Source organism: Geotrypetes seraphini, chromosome 2 (genome assembly GCF_902459505.1).
Source record: "Geotrypetes seraphini chromosome 2, aGeoSer1.1, whole genome shotgun sequence".
In the NCBI taxonomy this organism is placed as follows: Eukaryota; Metazoa; Chordata; class Amphibia; order Gymnophiona; family Dermophiidae; genus Geotrypetes; species Geotrypetes seraphini.
Window position 1 is genome coordinate 296,049,170 of NC_047085.1, and position 18,664 is coordinate 296,067,833.

The 18,664-nt window shown below is 40.1% G+C and overlaps 1 protein-coding gene across 2 annotated transcripts in view; it reads right to left on the minus strand.

The window, feature by feature from the left end:
* The window catches only part of DNAH5 (dynein axonemal heavy chain 5), a 598,099-nt gene that overhangs the window by 387,852 nt on the left and 191,583 nt on the right, over positions 1-18,664 (minus strand). For both annotated transcript variants that reach the window (XM_033929843.1, XM_033929844.1), the window contains exons 19-20: positions 13,458-13,703; positions 6,973-7,160 (exon numbers count right to left, since the gene is read on the minus strand). In XM_033929843.1, coding sequence (XP_033785734.1) covers positions 6,973-7,160; positions 13,458-13,703 — 434 coding nt within the window. The remainder of the gene's footprint in view (positions 1-6,972; positions 7,161-13,457; positions 13,704-18,664) is intronic.

Genomic DNA, 18,664 nt, shown 5'->3' on the forward strand with positions numbered 1-18,664 from the left:
TGGGGGAAGGAAAGGGGTGTGTGGGGGAAGGGGGGTGGGGAAGGAGATGGGGGTGGGGGTGGAAAAGAGGATGAGGGGGGTGCCTCCCATCCTTGCTATACCAGTAATGCCATTGCTTCTGCCTAGCAATGTAAAAAGAAAGGCAGTGTTCTTCCTAGAGCAGATCAAAGATCAGAATATACAATATGCAATATGTAAAAAAAGGGATTAACTAGGAGCAATTAACAAAAGTTCATTTAATTAATATAGGGTTCCTTTTACTAAATTGCAGTAAACACTAGCTATAAAGGACTTAAACACTTAAACTAAACACTAGCTTTAAATGACTTAACACTAGCTTTAAAGGACTTAACCCCCCTTTTACAAAATCGTAGCGTGGTTTTTAGCGCTAGCCGCAGAAGTAACAGCTTTGACACTAATAGAATTCCTATGGGTATCTGAGCTGTTATTGCCGCTGCCAGTACTAAAAATCGTGCTACAGTTTTGTAAAAGGGGAAGTTGATCTGCACGTGCAAACCGAATGCTAAAAATTTATTTTTTAAAAATTTCATTGTGGAGTGTGTCTGGGAGCAGAGAGTGGGATTTTCTACTCTAATCAGTTAGTGCAGCTACATTATCATGCACTGATTAGCTCAGGATTAGCGGATGAACCTTTTCTGTTTACAAAATTGGTGTTAGAAAGTGCTAATGGCCAAACTTTAAGGGCAACATTAGTACAAGGCCAATAATAGGAATAATAGAAAATCTTCTGTTTTACTGCTGTGGTAAACATGGCCTTAGCTCACAGAAAAACCTATGTAAAGGTGCACTAAGGTCACTTTATAATGCATCTTATTTTTTTGTTTTTTTTTAAAAAAGCATAAAATTACTTAAAACATTGCACAGTTTTTTAAAGTAACAACACTCTACTAGGGAAATTAAGATAGTACTCTGTGAGGATAAATACAGATTGAATCCACTACTCACAGCTCACAGTTTTCTAAAGGCCATTTCTGCATGTAAAATACTGTGTTTTAAAATTACCCCCCAAGAAGTTCAAGTTTATTACAATCTTGATATACTGCCATCAAACTTTCTAAGCAGCATACATTTATAATAAGTTGAATAGAAGAGAGAGTAGCAGGGGACTGGAAAAAGAAAACGTAATAGTGATGCACACAATTGGGTAAAAAGATAGAGAGGAATGGAAGAGGAACTACAATGCTTGATAGGAAAGAGTGGGGGGAAAAGAGGGGAGGAGAAGCAGAGGGGTTCATACACTAGCTTTCATCATAGTAGGCATGATTGAAGGACAAATTTTATCTTCTGGGTAAGGGAGGAGACGTATGTCAATAGGATCGGAGGCAACATGGAGTCACTAGAGGTAGGTCTTGTCAGACAAATTTGATCAATTTCTATGACTGGTTGACCAGAGAATTGGATAAAAGATGTGTGCTAGATGTGGTGTATTTAGATTTTAGCAAAGCCTTTGTCAGTGTTCCACATAGACGTCTAATAAATAAACTGAGTGCCCTTGGGATGGATCCCAAAGTGATGGGCTGGGTCAAAAACTGGTTGAGTGGAAGGTGACAGAGGGTAGTGATCAATGGAGATCACTCTGAGGAAAGGGATGTTACCAGTGGTGTGCCTCAAGGTTCTGTTCTTGGGCCTGTTCTTTTTAAGATTTTTATAAACATTATTGCTGAAGGGCTGTCAGGTAAGATTTGCCTCTTTGCAGATGATACCAAAATCTGCAATAGGGTAGATGGTGTGAATAGCATGAAGAAAGACCTGGCGAAGACTGAAGAATGATTTGAAATTTGGCAGCTAAAATTTAATGCTAAGAAATGTAAGGTCATGCATTTGGGCTGCAAAAACACGAGGGAATGGTAGTTTAGGGGGTGAAGGATTTATGTGCACGACAGAAGAGCGGGACTTGGGTGTTATCGTCTGTGATGATCTTAAGGTGACCAAACAGGTTGAAAAGGTGACAGCAAAAGATAGAAAGATGTTAGGGTGCATAGGGAGAGGTATGGTCAGTAGAAAAAAGGAAATATTGATGCCCCTGTATAACACTCTGGTGAGACCTCATTTAGAATATTGTGTACAATTCTGGAGGCTGCACCTTTAAAAAGATATAAAAAGGAAGGAGTCAGTCCAGAGGAAGGCTATTAAAATAATGCATGGTCTTTGACATAAGGTGTATGGGGACAGACTTAAAGATTTCAATCTGTATACTTTAGAGGAAAAGAGGGAGAGGGGAGATATGATAGAGATGTTTAAGTACCAATGTGGTGTAAATGCACAAGTCGAGTCTCTTTCATTTGAAAGGAAGCTCTTGGATGAGAGGGCATAGGATGAAGTTAAGAGGTAGGAGTAATTTAAGGAAATACTTTTTTACAGAAAGGGTGGTAGATGCGTGGAACAGTCTCCTGATAGAGATAGGGAAGACAGAGACTGTGTCTGATTTCATGAAAGCCTGGGACAGGCATGTGGGATCTCTTAGAGAGAGGAAGAGATAATGGTTACTGCGGATGGGGAGACTGGATGGGCCATATGGCCTTTATCTGCCATCATGTTTCTATGGTTATGGATGTTTCAAAACAGAGAGATGCTGGAGTGCATTCCATAAAATGGGTGCAGTCATAGAATATAGTGTATGATGGGTTGTATCATAGGTTATGTGGCATGGAGATGGTATGACAATTCTGTTGGCTGGAACTGAGTATTCAAGTTGGGGCATAAGGAATGAGTAGCTGATCAATTAACACTGGGGTGTGTTCTTGTCTAATTTTGAAAGTGAGCTGAAGAATTTTGTACATAAGTTACATCAATTTTCAAAAGGAAAGTACAGGCACATTTTCCCTATTTGAGTACCCACAAATTTCCCAGCTGATTTTACACACATATACATATACATATGTGGTTCATATGCATAATCATTAATCTCTTTCCAAGTCTCCCTTGCCAAAGCCTTTGCTGAATTCAGGTAAATTTATGCAGGTTGTATAGGCCTGATGTTATGGCAAGAAATTTATGTAAGTTTATTTATTGTTTATTTAAGCGTGATATATTGCTTTTTCTATGAATTGGTCAATGCATGTATATTTTTAGAATTTACATATAAGAACACCATTTAAAATAGGATAGTGAAGAACCACATTCATTCAATTCAGACAAAAGAATAAAACAAGTCTTCTGGTGTCCACGTCCATACAAGTCCAGGTATGATGAGGATATATCAGATAGTTCAAAAAAGTGTCTGTTTTATAAGGGCAAAGAATATATAATTACGGTTGTCCAGAAAAATCTACAGTGGGAAAAACTGTGCAAATTGAAGGTTTTTCCCCATGAATTTGATTGTGCTTGATCAGAAAATAATTTTTTTAAACTTTGCTATTATTTTTGCTTAATGGAACAGATTCTTAGTATTATAACTGTAACTTTTATGTATACACACTCAGCAATGATACATTGATAAAAAGACATTTTATCAAATGAACCATCAATATCTGCACTCTATTGTGGAAAATAACAGAAATTTAACATACTTTGCTAATAGCTAAACATGTATACTTTGGTGTAGTCATCTACCAATGGCATTCCAAACACTCAAGCATTCAATGTTTCTTGAGATAGTCAGAATAAAGCCTGTGAAGCTGTTCAACTCTTTGCATCAAGTCCTCATGTTGAACTGGGTCTGTGGTGATGCCAGTGGCAAAGTACCAAATCTTGAACTGATGTCAGATTTGATATTTGAGAGATTCACGATTTGATATTCTTTCAGCTACTGTATTTAGAGCACTGCTATCAAGTCACAGCTTAAAGCTAAGTACAATGGTTATAAGTCTTGATAACCTGTTTCATATATGAATACCATATAAATTTACAAGCAAAAGAATGATTTGCCTAAAAGGATTTTTTTTAGACTAATGATAGCTCGCAAGTGGCTAAACTGATAAGAATTTTCTAAGATCATACAGCTGCGAGCCCTTGAAGTCTTTTTCCCCTGGGCTTTGGAAAACAAAACTAAACAATTTAAATACAGCAGGAAAACATTTCCACACTAAGTTACATGTATTTTGGGGGGTATTAGTCTATGACAGATATACATAAGGAAGATTAGATTTATTTATATTTACACATTTGATCTACATCCATAGCATGATAGCATTGTCGCCTGTTTAGTGCAAAATTATCAGCCAATTTTAAGGGAAAACAGATTTAGGTGGTGCTTATACTCATTAGCTTTGAGCAACCCCAGGATGGGCCTAAAAAAACTGTACAAAAATATTTTGTGAACCAGCACATACAAATTCACAGGAAAAACTTCAATTAGTAAAGTTTTTCTGGACAATATTAATGTGCATATATAAAACAGACCCCCAAATCCAGTTCCAACAGCACACAAATGCTGATGCTTTCAATTATATTTGTTCCAAAGTTGGTATAAATGTGTGCATGTGCCCTCAGTAAAACCTACAGAAAGACCATATAAAAGCAGGTGACACTTATGAGTTTTTCTATATTATTGGTACTAAATGGCACTATTTGGAATTTACCTGCACATCTTCCTAGTCAATATTCTATACAGATGTGCGTATAAAATTTTAAGTATAAAGGAGTCATGGCCATGGGAGGGGCATGAGCAGATCAGGGGCGTTCCTAGAATTTGCATACAGTATTAAAGAATATGGTACATATATGTCTAATTTTGGTGCATGGATTTATACCAGGTTTCAGTTGGTGTAAATCCTCACTCCCAAAATTCGGTGGAGATGCTGTTTTTAGAAAAGTGCTTAGCACTCATTTTTTCTGATGCCCAAATTTGCCTAACATGCCTAACCTGTGGGTACCAATATTTACACCAGCCACAGATCAAGTGAAAGTGCAGGTGCCTAGATGCATCAGGGGTAGGGTTGCCAGATTTTCTAATCAGAAAATCCAGACCACTGGACCCACCCCCAGATCCACCCCGTTCCATCCAGTTCCGCCCATCTCCGCCCAGTAACATCCAATCCCGCCTCTGTCCAGTCCTAGTCCAGTCTTATTGGGCAGGAAGGAAGTCCACGCATGCATGGATGCTATGTGATGTAATTGCATGGCATCCGTGCATGTGCGGACTTCCTCTCTGCCCGACGCGATTTGAGGAGGCTTTTCAAAGCCCGCACAAAGTGTCTTTTTGATCGACCATGTACCGACTTAGGTCAGTTTTGGGACATTTTTTTTTTAATTTTATTATGAGCTCCAAGTACTGATTTTTTATTGCTTAATGAGCCAATCGGTGCCAATAATCTGAAGCATCCAGCTTAAACATTTGTTCTAGACATGTGGAGGGGGATAATAAAAAACAACGTCCCCTTTTGGCCTAAGGCCCTAGGCTTACAAAGTAAGTAGCAGGGAAATGTCCATTCTCGAAAAAAAATGTCCAAAATGTGGGGGGTTTCAAGAATGGCCTCCCTGTACATTCAGCAGTTTAATCGCCAAACCACCACTGCGTGTATACTTACAACACATTTACCACGCAAAAATTTCCAAATCCCAAATACCCAAAATAAGATCTTTTAAGCGAAGGAGGGGGCCAGTCCTTCACCTAAAAGCATGATTCTCTAACCAGCGTCTGTCATAAATTATGCTGGTTAGAGAATCGTGGAACCTTCCTCCCAAACCCCCCCCAAATGATCGCAGCAGGAGAGATGCTTAATCTCTCCTGCCGCCCTCCTCCCCAACCCAAAACCCCCGCGCGATTACGCTCTTCACCAGCAGGTCAAAACATATAAGTTCCATCTAGCATCAACTTTTTTTGATTATGGCTGCCAGATGACTAAGTCTAGGTCAGCCCATATCCTGCCCACATCCCGCCCTAGCTACTCCTCCAAAAATGCCCCTTTTCGCTCTGGGCATTCAGAGGCAGTGAAAAGGCCTAAGCTGGTTTTAGATACATCTAAAACCAGTTTTGATTATCGGTACTTAGACGACCTGTCTTTTTGATCGTCCATGTACCGACTTAGGTCAGTTTGGGGACATTTTTTTAAAATTTTATTATGAGCTCCAAAGCATATATATTTACAAATTGAGATAACCCCCCCAGACCCCCCCAAAAAAGGGGAAAATATTAATTCAAATATTTATTTATATATTACATTTCTAATTATATTATAGTTATATTCAAGTAGTCTCATTCCCCCCCACACACACACCTTCCCTAATGGTGTCTGGAATTCCTTCCCTCTCCTTCCTTTCCCTTCATTCCCTATCTCCTCCTCAATCACCAAACCGAGAGCGAGCTCCCACCCAACACACCTATAAACCTGCCCTCCCCTCAAAACCTATCGGTTCACCTGGTAGTCTAGTAGAGAGATGGGCAGGAGCTATTCTCATGCGCTTCTGCCAGTAGCAGCTTCAATCCCAAAATAACTGATGTGACCTCCAGCGGCAATCTTTGCAAGACTGCCACTGGAAATTACGGCAGCTCTTTTCAATGAAGAAGCCAGCAGGGGCAGTAGTGTATGAGAACAGCTCCTGCTCCAACTCTCCATTAGACCACCAGGTGAAATGGTAGGCCTGGGGGTTGCTTGCTTAATGGTGTGTCAGGAGGGGGGCTATCTCTGTGGTGGATGAGGGAAAGCACAGGAGAGGGAGTGAAATAATACTGGGAGAAAGTGGAGGAATGCCAACAGACAAGTATAAACCAAGATTTAAATTTTGGCCTTTTTTGGCTGAAAAATCTGTTTATATTCACACATATATGGTAGGTGCCCAGTATTAGTACCTGTATGTATACAGTAGACATGGGAGTACACACATAGATTACATGCAAATAGTTAGTGAAGCTAAGTACATGAGCTGGAGTACCCCTTAACCTCAAGCCTATGCTACATGTGTATTTCTGATAAACATCCAGACGTCGCTGGAGCTCTCATTTGAAAACAGACCTGTGAATGCTTAACTGATATGTCTTTAATAAACAGATTAAAAGAAAAAGCAACAAACCTTTGACATTCTCTCTTTCCCCCACTGCCCCACTCCTCGGGAGACACTGACAATGCTTTCCACCGCTCTGTTGATGCACTGCTGTACCTCTTCCAGTGCTGGGACCATGCTGATGTTTGGAATGGACAGAGTAATCCTGGTCCTAAAGATAGGTTGATTGCTTGCTTTTTGCCTGGCTGCATCATTATCTGATTGAAAGGGAGAAAAAGCCAAAATTGATATGGAGAGAAAAGTCTGAAAAATACCCACAAACTACTGCTTCTAAATGAAAGCCAGAACTGGCCTGAATGAATGCAGAGTCACCTAATTTCCAACATTTAGGACCTGAGTTAACCAAAATTATTCTCCTATTCTATACTTAGTAAATTAGGGATCAGAGCTCCCCAAATACCATTTACATTTTCAATATCATCATCAAGTGTCCTTGTTTAAAGTGAGACTCATTCATTTTCATACATTCTCCTGCCCACACCATGATCCTCCAACACAAAGTCAAATGAACAAACCACTTGTCAGAGAGGAATCCCAACCATTGAACAGCTGTACTTACTGACTAGGGTTGGGTTTTACATTTACCACCTTCCTAAGGACTATAAAAAAGGGTGACAAGATGGATGCCTATTCAGAGCACCAGCAGAGCATGCTGCTGCTTTCGGATCATCAGCAGAAACAACTTACTGCAGGCTGCACTGAGTCACTCCTATGTTATGTGCAATCTTATATAGTTTCAAGTTTCAAGTTTTATTTAAATTTGATGGTTCGCTTAATATTTCTAAGCGAATTACATAAAATGTACAATTGGGGTAAAAACATTAAAAATATTGATAAAATTTCTACAATAAATAAAACAGAGCAATTTCAAACTGACAATACTGACATATACTACAAAACTGGAGTGAATAGGAAAGAACGTGAGGGAAAAAGTTACAAAATTTTGTTTCCTAGTGCGGAGAGAAAGAAAGTTGAGGGGGGGAGGGTAGAAACATTAGGGTCAGGGTATAAGAAACTGAAATTGAAATTTACATGGAAGGATGAGAGTTTAGAGGTTAAATGCAGCTTTAAAAAGGAATGTTTTTAAATTATTTTTAAATGAATTGAGATCCTTAGTATTTCTAATATACAAAGGAAGAGTATTCCAAACAAGCGGTGCCTTAACTGAGAAGATGTCGTGGCGTCTGGTTCCTATTGTTTTTAATGAGGGGACCATTAATAGATCTTGTGTGTTAGATCGGAGAAAACGATTTGAGGTTTGTGGAATTAGAAGGCGGTCAATGAACTGTGGTTCATTGGTAGTTGTTGTTTTAAATACTAATAAAGCTATTTTATATATTATTCTTTGGTTAATAGGTAACCAATGTGAATTTATTAGGTAAGGCGTTACGTGATCGTATTTCTTCCCGTGATGGATTAATTTAATGGCGATATTTTGTATAATTTGTAGTCATCTTTGTTCCTTATATGTTATGTTTAAAAACAACGAGTTACAGTAATCTAGTTTCGAAATTATAAGAGAATGGACTAAAATGTTTAGAGATTTTATCTCTAGATATTTTGACATTGACCGGATTAAACGCAGGCGATACCTCCGAATCCTCATTAATTAGAGTGCTAGGTAGGTTACAGACAACATATCGTTACATATAATTTTATATAGAGTTAAATACAATATTTACAAAGAATTACATGCTACATAAAGTTATCAAATTATACATACAGTCTGAGGTAATATAGCCTAAATAGCAGCTGAACATTAAACATTGTCTTTGTTTCAGGTGACTTGTATTATTAATCTGAGTCTCTTTGGACCCCTGGTAGGGGTGCCTCATCTTCAGATTATGACCAGCCAACTCACCATCAAAGGGAGACTTCTCTCCCTACTACTACTACTATTATTATTATTATTATTAATTATTTCTATAGCACTACCAGATGCACGCAGCGCTGCACAGAGTCACAAAGAAGAAGAAAACAGTCCCTGCTCGAAAGAGCTTACAATCTAAACATCCAAGACAGACAAACAGGATGTCATGGATACAGTTAAAGGGAATGGTTAATCAGCTGACTGGGATGGAGGGAAGAGGAGTAGGGTGAAGGATTGAAGGCTATATCAAAAAGGTGGGTTTTCAGTCTGCTTTTAAACAAGGGAAGGGACTTGACGGACAAATTTGGGTAGTCTCCCTGCCAGATACATCCTGGGAACGGGATCCATCTTCCCTGGTTGGCCATATCATTGAAGGTGGACTCCCTTCTTGAACACCCAGAGTCTCATGCCATAACACTTCTCCTCCCCATGATGCTCATGGCCCTAATCTATGGTTCTTGACCGTAAACTTCCATTGAAATGGTCTAAATGAGAGAATACTAATAGCTGAAAGCTGAGTGGGAGTCCTCCACCTACAGTCCTGTTAGTGCGGAATGCTGTTTCACTATCACATTTTCAATAGTGAAGGACACTGCCTATCCTTAGCAAATGAAAACACAATATTGAAGCACAACCCTCCACTGGCAGCAATGTATTAGGAGGATTCCTGCTCAGCTTAGAGGGAAAGGTGGATAAAAGTAAGGAAAAACCCCAAGTAACTGCAAATGAAGACTCCAGGCCCTATGTTTGCTGTAAATGAGTTGGAAGCTCAAAGGAACAAAATCAAGCTTTTGGGAAAAAATACAAAGCAAGCATTTCACAAGAACTCTTTCCTTGTCATGTGCACCAGACAAGTCCACAAGTTGTGGGTATGCACTCATCTACCAGGAGGTGGAGACAGAGAGAACAGAATTGTGTTGTGCCTTGATAGAACTCTGTGCAGCTTGAGGAAGAATTAAGGGGAACAGATGGAGAAAAGACCTGTAAAGCTGTACAGGTGGAAATCATAAGACCTCCATGAAAATGGAGGTAAAGATAGACCCCTGTGAACCTCAGACTGACAGAGATATGGTAATACTACATTAGGCCTAAAAGCACCCTGAACAAACTATTAGAAGATCATATCTCTCACTTAATTTCTCTCTCTGCTGGCATAAGCAGTTTTCATGAGAAGTTCATCTTTCACACAAAAACTAGCAATCATCTGCTGACAATTACAAACATGTAGTTTGTTTGTGAAAAAGGAAATTAACTCTATGCGAAGGAAATTAACACATAACTATAACTCCAGGTCAAGTTGACTTACCAGAAATAATATCAACCACAAGGATATGAAACTGATAACTGTGCAAATAAGTTCAGGAATAAGGATGGCCCTGCTTGGAAATTAGTGACTTTGATATTAAAAGCACATATGTAAGGGAAATTAGGAAAGCAATTTGGTAATAAGACATCACGCTTCAATATGACTCAGAAAGTAGATGTGTTGACCAATTAATAAAGTGATAATGAAATGACAATTATGAATATCCAACAGAAATCAAGAACGTAGAATGTACTAACGTGGTCTTAGGTTGTTAAGAATGTATAAAAGATCAGTTTACTAGTGTATTAGTTAGAACAGACACCAGGTATACAGAAGGCTGGCATTCTGTATATATTCTGTTAACTCAATTGGCTGAGACTTATCCTTTGTAAGCTGACTGTTATTGATTACTAATAAATATATACAATATACAGCTAATTGGGTTGTGGAGTAAATCAGAAGTTCTTCCATTAAATGTACATTGCCCAAAAGTATTATTTGATTCATTCCCCTTTCTTTGGAAGGAAGAAGGTATAAAATATTTAGGTATTTGGATACAAAAAACATTGGAAGAGACAATGAAAGTAAATGAAAAATCCTTATTGCTAAAGGTCTCAGAAATGTGTGAGCAATGGAACCCTTTACATCTTTCGTGGTGGGAGAGAGTTCAAACAGTCAAGATGATAATTTTGCCTGTGGTTTGCTACCAAATGGGTATGTTGCCAGTTTATTTTCAGGGGTCCTTTTATAAGAAATTAAATAGCATTCTTACCAAATTTATTTGGCTGGGTAGAACTGCGAGAATTGCTTTAGTATCTTTACAAAAACCAATTGCGGCAGGTGGGGTAAATTTTCCTAATTTTTATAGGTACCATCAAGCCTATATAATGCGTATGTATTGGGTCCTTCCCGAGCTCATGGAACATCTCTCCGATTGGTTATATTTAGAGTAGCAACTTATGTCCCCATTACGACTGTCTCATGTGGTGAGTATCAAATTACTTAGATATGTGAAGGACAATAGTATTTTATTGGACACATAGAAAACTTTGAAATTTATTAATAAATTAACAGATATTCCAATAGAAAAATCTACTTTTCAATACTTATGGCTAAACTCCAAGATTCAAATAGGTGGATCTGGGATCTTTTGGAAGCATTGGACGCAGGCAGGCATTCGTACATTAGAGGATATTATATCTAATGGGAAACTGTTTGATTTTTCATGACTGCAACAATCATTCGGTATTTCAAAGTCTCAAAATTATAGGTGGTTGCAGTTAAAGCAGGCCATTCAGAGTGGATTCCCTGATTGGCGAAATCTAAAAAATCATTATAGCTTGCAGGTCCTATGCTTCCAGACAGATTTTTTAGGACATCAGGCCGCCCGGTGGTATAAATTAATTTCTGAATTCTTGAATAAAAAAAACAAAAAAATAGTCTTAGAGACATTTGGAGCATTGAGATAAAGCAGTATATTTCTGTGTCTCGATGGCCATGAATTTGGACTTGGAGGATGAGGTGTACAGCGTCAGCATCTATGAGACAAAGATGTTTTTTTTTGTTGCATAGGATTTTCTGGACCCCAGTTCATTTGCAAAAGTTACAGTTCTAAATCTAATAGATTGTCTTCTTGATATTGGATCGCCTGTTATTCTATTGTCCTTTGATACTTAATTTTTGGAAGTCGATATGGGGACAAATTAATGTTGTACTTGAGTCATCAATCCCATTGACTTATGAAGTCATAATATGTGGAACACTATTACATGATGGCTTTTCTTAATTATGACAGGAATAGCCATGCAGATGATAACACGCAATTGGAAGAACTATGATTGACTTAACTTTCCTTCCTGTTGGTTGAACTTATGCTCCAGTTACAAATATGAAAAAAATGAATGCTAAATTCTTGGGGCATAGTAATGTATTTAATTTGGTGTGGGGCCCATTGGCATCTTTTATTACTTCTATATAATTGTCATTTCTCTTTAATTTTTGTTTGATTTCCTTACACATCCAGGGTGGGAGGGAGGGGGTGGAAATGCACTACTATTTTAATTAAAACTAGGTTATTGGAAGATTATATGCATTGGTATTTTTGTTTAATTAAAGGGAGGAAATGATTGCTTTTGAAGCTTTTCTTGATTGTTATATGTTCAGTTACATGTGTATTGCACTGTCAATATTTGAAAATCAATAGTTAAAAAAAAATTTTTATTGGTTTTTGCAATTTTATAATTTCAATTATAATGTGCCATGAAAAACATTTGCTCCATTTAGCGTGCTAGAGCTAAAAATGTTTGAGGGACATTGAGCTATAGCGTGGAACATAGGTCTTCTTTTCTGTTGTTGCCCAGGTTTTGGCAATTGACACACTGTACTTACCATATGCTGACTGCCTAACATAGAGCTAGTGTGAGCCCACTTACCACCTCCAAACTTGGAAACACTAAGGGGAAAATTCTATAATCAGCACTGGAATCGGTGGCCACCTAAGAAGCAACCAATGATAGCATGTCAATCACGAACTGACGCTGATTATAGAATTTTGCTTTTTTTTTTTTTTACACTGGCGCCTTAAATATAGGCCAGCATTTCAGAAGCCTATATTTAAGGCACTGGTGTTGTGCTTACAGAAGCACTTATGGGCACCTAAGGCCACTTCCAGCACAAGCTATGCCCATACCAGCTTTAAGCGTAACACTGGCACCCTAAATGAAGGCGCCATTTGTGCCTCTATATTTTAAGAAAATGTGCTTCCAGATTGGTTGGTTAGCCAGCGGTAGAGCGCCCTACCACCAGCTAACTTTCAGCACATCTTCAAGAAATTCCACTTAAGTGCTTCTATATTAACCTGAATGTTAAAACATGACTTGCAATACAAAATAGTAGGAACACATCCAATGGTTGCTGCATTAAAATTTGAAGCCACCACAGGTTAAAGTTCCATGTTAAGCTACATTAACTACAAATTTTAACATAGTTTAGCAAAAGGGCCCCAAAGACTAGCATAGTAGGGTCAATTCAAGATCTATCAGAAAATTGGAAGACCTGCACTGTTAAATAATACAAAGTCAGATAAAACTTCTACTTGTAGATAGTAAGCTTGAGCCTTGTTCATGTACACAGCAAAAAAAAAATATATATATATATATATATATATATATATATATACATTGCAAACTTAACAACAAAAGCATCATCAGAGTTCCATTTGAGCTAAGTAATTGACACATTAAAATATACCATACATTAATCTCTTTGCATGACCATTTTCACTTACTGACTAAAAGCAATAAGGAAACAACATTTTACCTAAGAAATTAATGGCAGAAGAAGTTTGAATACGTTTGCGGATCATCTCCAAAGTATTCCGGATAACTTTCAGAAGAGCATCCACATTACAGTGACTGAAATGGGAAAGAAGTTCAAGGCCTTCTTCTTCCAAAATCTCCATCATGTCTTTTTTCCTTTTTTTGGTCAATGGCGAAGGTGGCCCTGATTTAACCTGACTAGCATTCTGCGAAGTTGTCCGATTTTCCAACCATTCACTCTCACCTTCTGTTGAAAGAGTTATAAGGACACAACACATATATAATAGATCATTATCCATTGATGAGTTTCATTATCCATTGATTTTCAGCAGCACTACACAAATACAGTGGATGTTGGAGAAAAGCAAAGAATATTTTTGCTTCATTGACTACAGCAAAGCTTTTGACTATGTTGTTGTTTTTTTAATTTTAGGTATTTATATACCACCTATCAAAGTTATCTAAGTAGTTACAATCAGGTACTCAAGCATTTTCCCTAGCTGTCCCACAACCTCGGGGTGCAGAGGCTGTAGCTCTAACTACTACACCACTCCTCCACTATAGAGAACTCTGGCACACATTAGTCATAGGTGAATTAAATTTAAATTTTTCATTACCACAATCTCATTTTGTCCTTCTACAGGAATGTACAGAGGGGAAAAGAGAGCCATCCTAAGTTTGCTATCCTAAGAATTTGGCAGGAACCCACTGACCACTCAAGCAAACTGCTACTTCTGCATGGTAAACCCTTCCAAATGTCACACTGGCAAGCATGCATCTGCAATCATATATCCAGACATTCCTTCATCCATCGTCCCAGTGCCACATTGCCATGAGCTCCAAATACCCACTTCCAGAGAGAGAGAGCAGTTGTCCTCAGAAGAGAGCAGCAAGTCAGAGAATGAGGGAGATGTTGTAGATCCATAAGAACATAAGCATGGCCTCTGCCAGGTCAGACCATGGGTCCATCATGCCCAGCAGTCCGCTCCTGCAGCGCCTCCCCCCCCCCCCCCCAGGTCTATGACCTGTAAGTGATCTTATACCTAAAACATTCTATTCCCTAATCATTTAATATCCTGTATGATAACCCTCTAACTATACCCTTCAATCCCCTTTTCCTTCAGGAAATCATCTAATCCCATTTTGAAACCCAAAATCGTACTCTGCCCTACCATCTCCTCTGGAAGCGCATTCCAGGGGTCCACCACCCTCTGAGTGAAGAAGAACTTCCTAACATTTGTTTTGAATCTGTCTCCTTTCAATTTTTGCAAATGCCCTCTTGTTTTTGTTGCCCCCGCTAGTCTGAAGAATCTGTCCCTCTCTACCTTCTCCATACCCTTCATGATCTTATAAGTTTCTATCATGTCCCCTCTAAGTCTCCGCTTTTCCAGGGAAAAGAGCCCCAGCTTCTCTAGCCTTTCAGCATATGAAAGGTTTTCCATGCCTTTTATCATCCTTGTTGCTCTTCTCTGGACCCTCTTGAGTATCACCATATCCTTCTTAAGGTACGGCGACCAGTATTGAATGCAGTACTCCAGATGCGGGCGCACCAACGCTCAATTCAGTGGCAGGATAACTTCCTTCGTTCTGGTAGTGATACCTTTTTTGATAATGCCCAACATTCTATTTGCCTTCTTTGAGGCCGCTGCGCATTGTGCCGCCAGATTCATTGTTTTATCAACTAAAACCCCCAAGTCCTTTTCCAGTTTGCCTTCTCCCAGTACCATCCCCCCATCGTGTAGTTATACATCGGGTTTCCTTTCCCTATGTGCAAGACTTTACATTTCTCTACATTGAAGCTCATCTGCCATTTGTTTGCCCACTCACTCAGTTCGTTCAGGTCCCTTTGTAGTTCTTTGAATTCCTCCACAGTTTTAACCCTACTGGAGAGTTTTGTGTCATGTGCGAATTTTATAACTTCGCACTTCGTCCCTGACTCCAGGTCATTTATGAATATATTGAACAGCAGCGGTCCCAGGACTGACCCCTGCGGGACGCCACTCGTGACCTCTTTCCAGTCAGAGTAGTGTCCCTTTACTCCTACCCTCTGTTTCCTGTCTGCCAGCCAATTTTTGATCCATCTGTGCACTTCCCCTTCCATCCCGTGGTTCCACAGTTTCCTTAGTAGGTGCCTTGTCGAAGGCTTTTTGGAAGTCCAGATATACGATATCTATGGAGTCACCTTTGTCTAATTGTTCGCTTATCCCCTCAAAGAAGTGCAGTAGGTTCGTTTGGCATGATCTTCCTTTACAGAAACCATGCTAGCTTGTTCTCATCAGATTATTTATTTCTAGATCTCATTGATACTGTCCTTGATCAATGATTCAGCCATCTTCCCCGGAACTGAGGTTAAGCTCACCGGTCTGTAGTTCCCCGGGTCGTCTCTTGATCCTTTTTAAAAGATAGGTGTAACATTCACTATCCTCCAGTCCTCCGGAATTACCCCTGTTTTCAAGGATAGGTTGCAAATCTGCTGCAGCAACTCCGCCGTTTCGTCTGTGAACTCTTTCAGTATTCTCAGGTGGATTCCGTCTGGGCCCGGAGATTTGTCAGTTTTTAATCTATCTGTTTGAGTACGTCTTCAAGGCTTACCTCCATGCATGATAATTTTCCCTCCTGATCCCCCTTGAAGATTTTTTCCGGTTCCGGCACGTTGGAGGTGTCCTCCTTTGTGAAGACAGACGAAAAGAACATGTTTAGTCTGTCTGCCACTTCTTCTTCCTCCTTCACCACTCCCTTCCTGTCTCCCTCATCCAGAGGTCCCACCTTCTCCCTCGCCGGCTATTTTCCTTTCACATATCGAAAGAATAGTTTAAAATTCTGTGCTTCCCTGGCAAGTCTCTCTTCATACTCTTTTTTTGCTTTTCTGATCACGCGATGACATTCTTTTTGATGCATCCTGTGCTCTTTCTAACTTTCCTCGGTTTTATCCTTTTTCCACTTCTGGAATGATTTTTTCTTGTCCCCTATCACATTTTTGACTTTATTGGTTATCCATGCCAGGTCTTTTGCTTGATTCTTTTTGCACCCTTTTCTAAACCTGGGTATATATAGGTTTTGCACTTCGATTACCGTCTGTGCTTTCCTGGAGCTGTTCCTGAGTTTCTTCTTAACCATTTGTCTCATGGCATCATAGTTCCCTTTCTTGAAGTTAAATGTTGTTGCAATGGTTCTCTTCCCCTTTGGCACTCCTATTTCCACTTTGAACTGGATCATGTTGTGATCACTGTTTCCTAATGGTTCCACTACTTCCACTTCCTTGGCAGGTCCATTCAGCCCGTTGAGGATTAGATCCAGAATAGCCATCCCTCTCGCTGGTTCCTTGACAAGCTGTTCCAAGAAGCAGTCCTGTACAGCCTCCAGGAACTCCATTTTCTTTGTATATTTTGAAACTCCAAGACTCCAGTTTATCCCGGGATAGTTGAAGTCTCCCATAACTACGGTGTTTGCGTTTTTGCATTCCCGCCTCAACTCAGCTCCCAGTTATGTGTCCTTTGCTTCAGTTTGCCCAGGTGGGCGGTAGTACAGCCCCATATTTATCTCGTCTCCCTTTCTTCCCGGTACTTTGACCCATAGTGATTCCAGTTGGTCATTTGTCGTTGCTGCGTCCACTCCGGTTGAGTGAATGGTGTCCTTTATGTAAAGTGCTACTCCTCCTCCTTTCTGATGTGGCCTATCTCTTCGGCAGAGCTTGTACCCTAGCAGTACTTTGTACCATTTGTTTTCCTCGTTCCACCATGTTTCCATGATCGCTACGATGTCTAGATTCTCATCTTTGGCCACGACTTCTAGTTCCCCCATTTTGTTCTTAGGCTTCTTGTATTAGTGTACATGCAGTTCAGGTCTTGGTATTTCTTCCTCCTTGTTATCTTCCCTTGTGTTTCATTTTTCTTTCTGTCCCCTACCTGTCCTGCAGACTCCTGGTTATTGTCTCCTTTGTCATCCCCTTGTAGTACGTTCTTATTATCCTCCTTTTGATCCTCCCCTTCATTTTGTTCCATTTTGTCTTCCGCTTGTAGTACACTCCTCTTGTTTCGTCTGGCTCTCTTGGTTTTTCAGCTCCTATTTCGTGCCATTAGTGTCTTCCCAACACTTTCCCCATTCAGTATCTTCTCGGGATACTGTCTTCTGAATCATCGACACCTGGTCGATTGTCGGCTTTCCCCTTCTTCTTAGTTTAAAGCTTGCTCCATTCTTCTCCTGACGTTGTTTGCTAGTAGTCTAGTTCCCACCGTGCTCAGGTGTAGTCCATCTCTCCTGAAGAGCTTGTTCTTGCCCCAGAACGTTGTCCAGTTCCTCACAAAGTGAAATCCCTCTTCCTCACACCATCTCCTCATCCATGCATTTATTGATTGTAGCTCCGTCTGTCTCTTCACATCAACCCTCGGTACCGGCAGGATCTTCGAGAACGCTATCCTCTCTGTCCTCATCTTCAGCTTCCTTCCTAAGATCTTGAACTGTTTGGTAAGTGCATTCCTGCTGTAATCTCTCCTGGTGACATCATTTGTCCCGACGTGGACTATCACTGCCCTCTCTTCCGTCTCTGCTCCTTCCAGAATCCTTTCAATTCTGTCGACTATGTCCTTAGTTCTTGCTCCTGGGAGACAGGTCACCAGCCGATCCTCTCTCCCTCCTGCTATGTGACTGTCCATCTGCCTTAGGATTGAGTCTCTTACCAGGACTGCAGATTTCTCTTTTTTCAGCTTCCGCTGCGGTCGCAGGTCTGTGTCCTTGGTGCGCTTCGTTTCTTCTCCCTCTAGGCACTGGTAAGATCTTGCCTCTTTTTCCTGGAAGTTTCCTCCATGGGTTCCTTCTGCCTTGATGTCAGGTGGTTCTAGTCCTCTGTTTAGTGCATCTTCCTTGTTCCTGCTCTGCTCATGTTCTTGTTCTTCTACTCTCCTATAGGCATCCTCGACGAACTTCGAGCTCCCTGACTTGTTCCTCGATGTGCCTCTCTCTCATAGGGTCTTCAGCTGTCTGGAACGGGTCTTCTGAGATGTAGAGTCCCTCCAGTTCCCGGATCCTGTGCTTCAGATTACTGACTTCGCTCTTCAAGCTTTTCAGTTCCTGACATCGTCCGCACACATACGACTGCCTCCCCGAGGGGAGGTAGTTGTACATGTGGCAGTCCGTGCAGTATACTGGGAAGCTCATCCGCAGGGTTCCTTCAGCTTCCATTCTTGTTCACCTCTTGAAGTCCCTGTACTC